Source organism: Culex quinquefasciatus, chromosome 3, assembly GCF_015732765.1.
Source record: "Culex quinquefasciatus strain JHB chromosome 3, VPISU_Cqui_1.0_pri_paternal, whole genome shotgun sequence".
Taxonomy (NCBI): Eukaryota; Metazoa; Arthropoda; class Insecta; order Diptera; family Culicidae; genus Culex; species Culex quinquefasciatus.
The window spans coordinates 94,680,559-94,693,027 of NC_051863.1; the positions used below are offsets into that span (position 1 = coordinate 94,680,559).

Below are 12,469 nucleotides of genomic sequence, written 5' to 3' on the forward strand. Positions count from 1 at the left end.
TAGCAAAGCAAGTGAAATAAATGGACGCATATGTAGATTGCAGCAAATTTTGATAAAACGTAAATGTTCAAAATGGCATATCTCCGAAAACGCAAAAAATCGCAGGCTGGAAATTTCAGCAATGTTAGATTATGATCCAATCTTTCAAGTGATCTTAGTTTCATGTTTAGCATCGGTTAGCAAAAAAAAGTACTCGATTAACAAACACAAAAAAATAAGTTTTGTAAAAAAAATGCTTCAGTTTGTAACCGTTGGTTACAATTCTTCAACGAACCTTCACTTTTCTACTTGATTCCGTACATACAACATCACACAATACATGGCAGTAGAAGGGTTTCGTGCCGCTGTAACGAGATAGTCCTTGACAGCGATAGGGCAGGACTACTCGAATTGGGTGGAAAAGAAAATGGAGCTTTTCCCCTCCCGTTTGGAATTCGAGCGGGAAATGTCTTCTTGGCCCGCCGATGTTTAGCATCGGCCTCTTTTGCCATTCAGGCGTCCGTGTGTTTAGTCGTGTCCGTTGTACCAGTACCGTCCTCTTTGTGCTGTGTACGTTTCGCCTTCCGGAAGTGGAAGTGCCCACACGGAAGTCTAGTTCCGTCGGCGCGACGGCACACGGGTATCCGGTGAACCTAGCCTTGTGAGTGCGCAGGAGCCGTTGGCTACGTTTTCGTCAAACACCGACCCCGAATCTCTGGCGCGCGGCGCCATAATCGTCCAGGAGATTATCCCCTCTCGGCACGCCCAAATCAGTGGACTCTGGGGCTGCCGAATCCGCCACTGCGGGAAGACGCCTGCCGCAAGTAGGCCCAGCAACACCCGCTGGCCTACCTCTGCGTTCCAGCCCAACCCAGCAGCTCAAGCCATCCGGAAGTCGACGACCAACCAGCAGCTCAAGAACATCCCCCCCCCCACGGGATCGCGGCGGCACAGTCGAGGGCGCTCCTGTGACCGGCCTTGGAGCAGGTGAACGCCGAAGGCGTTCGAGGATTGGAGTGGAGTCAGCGAAGCCTCGCTGCGGGTCCAGCTGCTGAACGGTACGTTGCCCCTGAAGTGCCTTACACTCCCCCACATACACCCACACCCTACACTATCCCAGAAATACACGTTTTAATTAGAAAATTGTGGTTCTTGATTTTTATTACATCCGTGTCTCACTTCGCTGAGTAGTAATGCCGACCCTGAGTGATGAGTAGTCAGTAGCTTAGGTCTACGACTACCTGTAAGTAGATGGTCTCTGCCCTGAAAAAGGAATGAGCTAGTCCACCTTGATACTGAAAAGTCATTAGTTTCAATTGGCTTCCTAGCGGAAAGTTCAGCGAAAAGCGATTCAGGTTTACCGGCGGTTAAAAATCTAAGGATTTTTCCTTCGGGAGGTGGCAGGGATCCGTACTTTCAGTACGGCTTTCTCCATCTGCACACTATCCCTCCCCTGTGGAAAAATGGTGTTAGTGCCCCCCAAAAGGGCTTAAAACGATTGAGAGTTATTGCCCCTACGCAATACTTTCCATAACCGTTGAAAGCAACGAAAAATTCGTGGTTTTGGGCAATTTGTGTTTGTCGCGAGCCGATTGAAATATTTTAAACATAAAACATAAAGATCGTGAACCCTCACACACACCTGAACACAATAACAAGACAGCACAATGCACGATTACCCATCCCCGGATTGACGATACATGATAATTGAACATTTACGACTCCTAAGCTGCGCGCTGGTCGAATAAATCACACACAATGACGACAAAGAAACCACAGACAAAAATAACGAACAAAGTGGAATGGCAAGAAGTGGAGTATGACGCGGATTGCTCGGACGTCGAAGGACTGTCTGCGATGCCTTGTCCCGTCGCTCCCGGCCACCAGAACTACCCGATTAACTCGGCGATTGATGACGTTAATTTCAGTCTGGAATTATTCCAGCAACTTCGCCAGGACGGAAGTTTGCTACCGGTGGACGTTGTCCAGATCAACCGGGTAAAGCAGACGTTCCGGCGGGAGTTGAACTCGGTGCTAGAGGCCGTGTCCTCTCGGCACACTCCGGCTGAAACTGCCGCAGACCCAGTCGCAGAACGGCAACACACCGAAAAGTTGGTGGTTCCGAGTGCTGCGACTGCGGAACCTGACCAGTCCAGTTTGGATTCCGGGTACAAATCCCGAGGGAGGAAAACCCGTCCCAAGGCGGTGACCTTTTGTGTTCGCACGTCCTCTAGGAGGATCGGCGGCACGAGATTTCGGAAACGTACTGAAGACGATTCTCGGAGGTTGCTGGATTCGGACTACGAAAGTTCTCCGAAGAGTCAACCCAAACCCCAGAACTCGTCGGAAGTCAAACATAAATCGAAACATAAAAAGAAAGAGAAAAAAGAACCCACAGAAATTATGAAATTTGAACCTACGAAACCCAACAAGGAACTGAGAAAGGAATTTAAGAAAATTAGGAAATTATTCAGGAAAATGATGAATGGAAAGGTGTCGGATGAGTCTGACCCGAACCTAGTAGATATCCAGAAGTTAATTTCGGACTTGCTGGAGAAAGATCCGGATTTTCCGCTGATGGAAATCGTGGAGGAAAATTTGAAAAAGTTTATTTAAGTTTTCCCAGGTAACATTCGCCACATTCTTATTCTAGGTGGTGTCGTCGACTGATGGTTGATTGGCCACAGGTGTTGGTGAGGGATGATATCGTTACCCTCGGAACATCCTGCTGGTCCAACCTGATGACCCGACGCACATCCGCGGAAGAAGTGTGTTGGCAATGTGAACCTGCAAAAATGAAGAAAATGAAATAAATGAATTTAAACCGTACTATGAATGTTATGTGTTGTGAAAATTTATTTATTTTTATGTTGTGAAATTGTGAAAGTGTGGCTCAAAGACTGATGGATTAAGTTCCTAGTCGTAAAGAGAGCATAAGTAGTTGGGGTTCGCTTATGTTTGAAAGCATACCTTCTATGTTGGCAGTCCATAGCTGCGCTGGCGGTTCGGTGGACGACGAAGGAGTCATCCGTAGTGTCCTTCGTCCGAGCGCCGAGTCCGTAGAGCGGCAGTGAGGGGGCTGACCGACGGCCAAAGTGCCAAACCTGATAAGGAAAAGTGGTTACGATTTTCTAAATCACCACTAATTTACGATCGGCTGTGATCGTTTTAAAATCGATTTTAATGTGTACACTAGCTTACCTGTTTCCTCTTGCTCGCCAAGATGGAGAACACGGTCAATCCCGGGATTTCAGGGGATATTTCTGCAGTCCAGTCTTCTCCGCGAAGACTGCGAACTGGCAGCAAAACATCACCCGCCACAGCCTTGAATGAGCTGAAAAATTGAATGAAATTGAACGAAGATGTTCTTCGTCAAGATAAGTTCACCAATACCATGGTACTTACCGTAAATTTTGTCCAAAAACCGCATAAACACGCCGAAACACTCGCGCGGATATAATAAAACATGCCGATCGAACTGATAATCAAGCATTTGTAAACATGCTTTGACAGTTCGGTTGCATGACATGTCGGTGACGTTTTAGCTTCTGTCAACTGCAGAGACAGTTTGCTGCAGGGGACAACTTGTTGTTGAATCACCCCTCAAAGATCGAAAGTGATCTAAAAATGTAAATATTGTAGAATTTGTTATGTTGGCCAACATTAGAATAGAGTTGTCTACCCCATATTTCGGGATGATTTTAAAGTTTTGTTTTAATTTATTTTAAATGTTTTTTCGTTAATTTATTATTTTAATTTGTTGCATGCAGTAATGTTTTGATTGTTTATAATGTATTTTGGGATGTTTTGTGGAGGTTCATGATCTCGCGCGTCTTAAAGATAGTGTACCTGAGAATTGTAGGTTTATTTGTCCACACCCACGAATCTAGTAGAAGTCGACGGCGGTTATGGAAAGCATTAATGTAAAAAAATGCGAAACCTCGTCGTGCTTTCACATTTTTTTCACCGGGGTGGTGGATAGTGTAACCGTTGGTCACAGTTCTTGAACGAACCTTCACTTTTTAATTTAATTCCCCAACATACAACATCACACCCTACAAAGCAGCGAAGGGATTTTCGTACCGCTGCGAACAAGACCGTTCTTGGCGGCGTCGCGTCGAGACGGCACACAATGGGTGGGATGGAAAATGGTGGTTTTCCCTCCAGGGAAAATAGGAGGGAGAAGTCTACCTGGTTCGCCGATCCCGAAGATCGGCCTCTTTTAATCTTCAGGCGTCCGTGTGTCCGGTTGAGTGTCCGTAAGTGTCAGTGCCGTCAATTTGCGCTGAACACGTCCCGCATTCCGGAAGTGGAAGTGCACCGGCGGAAGTCAACAATCCGCAGGACCTCAACGGCGCACGGGTTTTGGTCGGTCCAGGCCTGTGAGTGCGCAGGTGCCTTTGCCTGCATCTAAAAGTCAAAGACCGTTAGACCTCTGGCGCGGAACGCGCCATAATCGCTAAGGAGGTTCCCCTCTCGGCGAGCCCACATCGGTGGACTCCGGGGCTTGCCGATTCGTCAAAGAGGGAAGACGCCTGCCCGCGCGGAAGTCCAGCAACGCTCGCTCGACATCCGACCGCGGTTCCCAGCCCAGCAGCAGCAACAGCCTACAACCGTTACCGGGCTGCAACGACCCCCCCCCTGGGAGTTCCGGCGGCACAGTCGAGGGCGCTCCTGTGACCGGCCATCGTAGAGGAGAACGCCATAGGCGTTCAGTCGGAGGACCAGCTGCAGCAGAACGGTACGTTGTCCCCAAAGTGCTTTACACGCCCACACCCACACACCAAATACACGAAATACAATTTATACGTTTTATTTTGAAAAGTGTGGTTCCTTGATTTATTTCCCTATCCGTATTTACCTGAATCCGCCTAGTAGTTCGTGCCGACGCTGAGTGATGAGTAGTCAGTAGCTAGGTCTACGACTACTTTTGAGTTGATGGTCTTTTGTCCTGGAAAGGACTGAGCTAGCCGTCCTTGATAACTGACCAAAGTCATTAGTTTCAAGTTATTCGATGAAAACTTCAGTTTTTGGTTTGGAAACAACATTTTATCTATTAATGGTTTCAAAGCTTATCTCATTACCTTTCCAACGATGTATAATTGTCCTAATGAAATATTTAAAATGGCTGATCTATGTTAAAATTAAACAATCAGCCTTTTTACGAAAAACGCTAGTTTTTTACTCCATTTTTTGACTTTCAGCTTGCGTATCTCCGTAATGAACAAACTTAGAGCTTTGAAAATTTGGATTTTTCTTAGTTAGAGTGTTTACTTTCGAGAAAAAAATACCAAAAAATATTTGGAGAAGGTAACTTTTTTGAAACTTGGCCACTCAATGTACCATAGTGCATCGTGTTCCCCGGCCAATTTTACATAAGAATCACTTGTCGACAGAAATGAATATGTTTCGTTCCAGAGATATCGAATTTTAAAGTTTTGTGTTTTCAAGATTACCTACATCAGCTTCATTCGCCGCATCTGCTAGAAGCACACAGGCGGGCTGATCAATAACTGCTACCTGGCCATTTATTGAAATAATATTTCATCATAAATAATCTTTATCAAATTGGGCAAAAATTGACTGTCTAACACTGTAGGAAACTGGAGTTGAATCACGAATGTTTATCTGCTCAAAAAAAAAATGAGGTGAATTTCTGTGCTAACCCACATGACAGAGCAATAACGACACACAGTAAAGGGCAGGTGGGTCTCGTGGCGCAGGGGTAGCGGCTTCGGCTGCCGATCCCGATGATGCTATGAGACGCGGGTTCGATTCCCGCCTTATCCACTGAGCTTCTATCGGATGGTGAAGTAAAACGTCGGTCCCGGTTTCTCCTGTCTCGTCAGAGGCGCTGGAGCAGAAATCCCACGTTAGAGGAAGGCCATGCCCCGGGGGGCGTAGTGCCAATAGTTTCGTTTTTTTTTTAGTAAAGGGCAGAATTGGATTCCGACGGAGCGAGCAGGAAAATGCAATTAATCTTGTTAGTAACACTGAACAATAAGTGCACGATACATTACTGAGTAAAAAATATGAACTAAAATTAATAAAATTTGTTGATACGTTGTACTCTAGTGAAGGACTATCACAAGGAGTAGGAACAGGATTTCTGGAAAGTATAAAACTGAAAAATGTAAGAAAATCACAAAGTTTGATCTGCTGCAAAGCGGCTAATTCCCCAAATTTAGTTGCGATGTTTTCGACACCGTCCGAACAACAGTATTTTTTTCTTACATCATTCTTGGATTCTTTTAGTCAAATGGAGCTGGCTCACAATATAAAAATTGATTTAATATGATCAATCTTTTAAACCATAAATCGGATTTGCCAAATTATGGTAAAGTGTCAATAATAAACTATAATAATAATAATAATAATAATAATAATAATAATAATAATAATAATAATAATAATAATAATAATAATAATAATAATAATAATAATAATAATAAAAATAAAAATAAAAATAATAATAATAATAATAATAAAAATAAAAATAAAAATAAAAATTAAAATAAAAATAAAAATAAAAATAAAAATAAAAATAAAAATAAAAATAAAAATAAAAATAAAAATAAAAATAAAAATAAAAATAAAAATAAAAATAATAATAATAATAATAATAATAATAATAAAAATAAAAATAAAAATAAAAATAATAATATTAATAATAAAAATTAAAAATAAAAATAATAATAATAATAATAATAATAATAATAATAAAAATAAAAATAATAATAATAATAATAATAATAATAATAATAATGAGCAATTCTCTACAAAACCGGCCGATTTCGACCATTTTTATTTTTTGTATTTTTTGATTTGGCTCAAACTTTGTGGGGGCCTTCCCTATGACCAAAGAAGCCATTTTGCATCATTAGTTTGTCCATATAAATTTCCATACAAATTTGGCAGCTGTTCATACAAAAATGGTACGTAAATATTCGAAAATCTGTATCTTTTGAAGGAATTTTTTGATCAATTTGGTGCCTTCGGCAAAGTGGTAGGTATTGTTAAGGACTATTTAGAAAAAAATAGGTACACGGAAAAAAAAATTTCCCGATTTTTTTATTAACTTTTTTTTCACGAAAACTCAAATTCCCAAAATACGTATTTTTTTATTTTCGAGATTTTTTGATATGTTTTAGGGGACAAAAATCCGCAACTTTTGAGCTATAGAGAAACATGGTCAAAAAATCTGCCGCCGAGTTATGACTGGTGATTTTTGGAAAAAATCGAAATTTCATACATAAAATTTTTTTGACCTCATTTTTTTATGCAAAATTGAATTTGCAATCGAAAATTACTTTACAGATTTTTTGATAAAGGGCCCCGTTTTCAAGATATAGCCACCGAAAGTTTGATTTCAGCGAAATATTTGCAGTTTTTCGATTTTTAAAAATAGTGACCATGAGTGACCATTTCTAAAAATATTTTTTTGAAAAGTTCAGAAAATTTGCTATAAAATTGTCTAAGAGACATCGAAGATTGGACCTCTGGTTGTTGAGATACAGCGGCTTAAAGAAAGAAACACGAAAAGTTTTCTAAGTCTCACCCAAACAGCCACGATTTTCTAATGACGATATCTCAGCAACTAATGGTTCAATTTTCAATGTGAATACATGAAACATTCGTGAAATTTTCCGATCTTTTCGAAAAAAATATTTTGAAAAAAATTAAATCAAGACTAACATTTTAAAAGGGCCAAACATTGAATATTATGCCCATTTGAAATGTTAGTCTTGATTTAAAATTTTTAAAAATATTTTTTTCGAAAAGATCGGAAAATTTCACGAATGTTTTATGTATTAACATTGAAAATTGAACCATTAGTTGCTGAGAAATCGTCATTAGAAAATCGTGGGCTGTTTGGGTGAGACTTAGAAAACTTCAATTTTCGTGTTATCTGAATACCCCTTGATTCAAGGATTGGTTTAGTTTATGGTAAGATTAAGTTAGTTTTAGGTTAGGTTATGTTTTCTTAAATTTTTTTTTCCTCATTGTACCTAGTGTTACAAAAATGATAAATCATATACTTTTAAAGTTAAGAAAATGAACAGTGTTTAAATCACGAAAAGCAAACTAAAGCTGAAGAGCCACAGCTGACCACTTATTATGTAAACCAAATGTAATTATTATAAGAAAGATTCAATAAAGTATATTTAATTCAAAAAAAAAAAAAAAAAAAAAAATTCAATTTTCGTGTTTCTTTTTCTTTAAGCCGCTGTATCTCAACAACCAGAGGTCCAATCTTCGATGTCTCTTAGACAATTTTATAGCAAATTTTCTAAACTTTTCAAAAAAAATATTTTTAGAGATGGTCACTCATGATCACTATTTTTAAAAATCGAAAAACTGCAAATATTTCGCTGAAATCAAACTTTCGGTGGCTATATCTTGAAAACGGGGCCCTTTTTCAAAAAATCTGTAAAGTAATTTTCGATTGCAAATTCAATTTTGCATAAAAAAAATGAGGTCAAAAAAATTTTATGTATGAAATTTCGATTTTTTCCAAAAATCACCAGTTTTTTAAAAAATCATAACTCGGCGGCAGATTTTTTGACCATGTTTCTCTATAGCTCAAAAGTTGCGGATTTTTGTCCCCTAAAACATATCAAAAAATCTCGAAAATCAAAAAATACGTATTTTGGGAATTTGAGTTTTCGTGAAAAAAAAGTTAATAAAAAAATCGGGAAATTTTTTTTTCCGTGTACCTATTTTTTTCTAAATAGTCCTTAACAATACCTACAACTTTGCCGAAGACACCATTGATTGATCAAAAAATTCCTTCAAAAGTTACAGATTTTCGAATATTTACGTACCATTTTGTATGATATATGATAATGATATAATAATAATAATAATAATAATAATAATAATAATAATAATAATAATAATAATAATAATAATAATAATAATAATAATAATAATAATAATAATAATAATAATAATAATAATAATAATAATAATAATAATAATAATAATAATAATAATAATAATAATAATAATAATAATAATAATAATAATAATAATAATAATAATAATAATAATAATAATAATAATAATAATAATAATAATAATAATAATAATAATAATAATAATAATAATAATAATAATAATAATAATAATAATAATAATAATAATAATAATAATAATAATAATAATAATAATAATAATAATAATAATAATAATAATAATAATAATAATAATAATAATAATAATAATAATAATAATAATAATAATAATAATAATAATAATAATAATAATAATAATAATAATAATAATAATAATAATAATAATAATAATAATAATAATAATAATAATAATAATAATAATAATAATAATAATAATAATAATAATAATAATAATAATAATAATAATAATAATAATAATAATAATAATAATAATAATAATAATAATAATAATAATAATAATAATAATAATAATAATAATAATAATAATAATAATAATAATAATAATAATAATAATAATAATAATAATAATAATAATAATAATAATAATAATAATAATAATAATAATAATAATAATAATAATAATAATAATAATAATAATAATAATAATAATAATAATAATAATAATAATAATAATAATAATAATAATAATAATAATAATAATAATAATAATAATAATAATAATAATAATAATAATAATAATAATAATAATAATAATAATAATAATAATAATAATAATAATAATAATAATAATAATAATAATAATAATAATAATAATAATAATAATAATAATAATAATAATAATAATAATAATAATAATAATAATAATAATAATAATAATAATAATAATAATAATAATAATAATAATAATAATAATAATAATAATAATAATAATAATAATAATAATAATAATAATAATAATAATAATAATAATAATAATAATAATAATAATAATAATAATAATAATAATAATAATAATAATAATAATAATAATAATAATAATAATAATAATAATAATAATAATAATAATAATAATAATAATAATAATAATAATAATAATAATAATAATAATAATAATAATAATAATAATAATAATAATAATAATAATAATAATAATAATAATAATAATAATAATAATAATAATAATAATAATAATAATAATAATAATAATAATAATAATAATAATAATAATAATAATAATAATAATAATAATAATAATAATAATAATAATAATAATAATAATAATAATAATAATAATAATAATAATAATAATAATAATAATAATAATAATAATAATAATAATAATAATAATAATAATAATAATAATAATAATAATAATAATAATAATAATAATAATAATAATAATAATAATAATAATAATAATAATAATAATAATAATAATAATAATAATAATAATAATAATAATAATAATAATAATAATAATAATAATAATAATAATAATAATAATAATAATAATAATAATAATAATAATAATAATAATAATAATAATAATAATAATAATAATAATAATAATAATAATAATAATAATAATAATAATAATAATAATAATAATAATAATAATAATAATAATAATAATAATAATAATAATAATAATAATAATAATAATAATAATAATAATAATAATAATAATAATAATAATAATAATAATAATAATAATAATAATAATAATAATAATAATAATAATAATAATAATAATAATAATAATAATAATAATAATAATAATAATAATAATAATAATAATAATAATAATAATAATAATAATAATAATAATAATAATAATAATAATAATAATAATAATAATAATAATAATAATAATAATAATAATAATAATAATAATAATAATAATAATAATAATATAATAATAATAATAATAATAATAATAATAATAATAATAATAATAATAATAATAATAATAATAATAATAATAATAATAATAATAATAATAATAATAATAATAATAATAATAATAATAATAATAATAATAATAATAATAATAATAATAATAATAATAATAATAATAATAATAATAATAATAATAATAATAATAATAATAATAATAATAATAATAATAATAATAATAATAATAATAATAATAATAATAATAATAATAATAATAATAATAATAATAATAATAATAATAATAATAATAACATAATAATAATAATAATAATAATAATAATAATAATAATAATAATAATAATAATAATAATAATAATAATAATAATAATAATAATAATAATAATAATAATAATAATAATAATAATAAATAATAATAATAATAATAATAATAATAATAATAATAATAATAATAATAATAATAATAATAATAATAATAATAATAATAATAATAATAATAATAATAATAATAATAATAATAATAATAATAATAATAATAATAATAATAATAATAATAATAATAATAATAATAATAATAATAATAATAATAATAATAATAATAATAATAATAATAATAATAATAATAATAATAATAATAATAATAATAATAATAATAATAATAATAATAATAATAATAATAATAATAATAATAATAATAATAATAATAATAATAATAATAATAATAATAATAATAATAATAATAATAATAATAATAATAATAATAATAATAATAATAATAATAATAATAATAATAATAATAATAATAATAATAATAATAATAATAATAATAATAATAATAATAATAATAATAATAATAATAATAATAATAATAATAATAATAATAATAATAATAATAATAATAATAATAATAATAATAATAATAATAATAATAATAATAATAATAATAATAATAATAATAATAATAATAATAATAATAATAATAATAATAATAATAATAATAATAATAATAATAATAATAATAATAATAATAATAATAATAATAATAATAATAATAATAATAATAATAATAATAATAATAATAATAATAATAATAATAATAATAATAATAATAATAATAATAATAATAATAATAATAATAATAATAATAATAATAATAATAATAATAATAATAATAATAATAATAATAATAATAATAATAATAATAATAATAATAATAATAATAATAATAATAATAATAATAATAATAATAATAATAATAATAATAATAATAATAATAATAATAATAATAATAATAATAATAATAATAATAATAATAATAATAATAATAATAATAATAATAATAATAATAATAATAATAATAATAATAATAATAATAATAATAATAATAATAATAATAATAATAATAATAATAATAATAATAATAATAATAATAATAATAATAATAATAATAATAATAATAATAATAATAATAATAATAATAATAATAATAATAATAATAATAATAATAATAATAATAATAATAATAATAATAATAATAATAATAATAATAATAATAATAATAATAATAATAATAATAATAATAATAATAATAATAATAATAATAATAATAATAATAATAATAATAATAATAATAATAA

The 12,469-nt window shown here is 28.1% G+C and overlaps 1 protein-coding gene and 1 long non-coding RNA gene across 2 annotated transcripts; one reads left to right on the forward strand and one right to left on the reverse strand.

Annotated features, from left to right (window-relative positions):
- Window positions 1-2,554: 2,554 nt before the first annotated feature.
- On the reverse strand, window positions 2,555-3,657 carry LOC119770207. Its single transcript, XR_005278711.1, has 4 exons — window positions 3,385-3,657; window positions 3,181-3,313; window positions 2,950-3,083; window positions 2,555-2,766 (listed from the first exon to the last, which is right to left on the reverse strand). It is a non-coding gene; the product is annotated as an uncharacterized LOC119770207 (long non-coding RNA).
- A 5,253-nt stretch (window positions 3,658-8,910) lies between these two features.
- Window positions 8,911-9,414, forward strand: LOC119770204 (uncharacterized protein DDB_G0292186-like; the record flags this gene model as incomplete). The annotated part of the gene is made up of 1 exon (XM_038264652.1): window positions 8,911-9,414. A coding segment is annotated over one exon (504 nt), but the record flags the coding sequence as incomplete, so codon positions are not given.
- Between the last annotated feature and the right edge of the window lie 3,055 nt (window positions 9,415-12,469).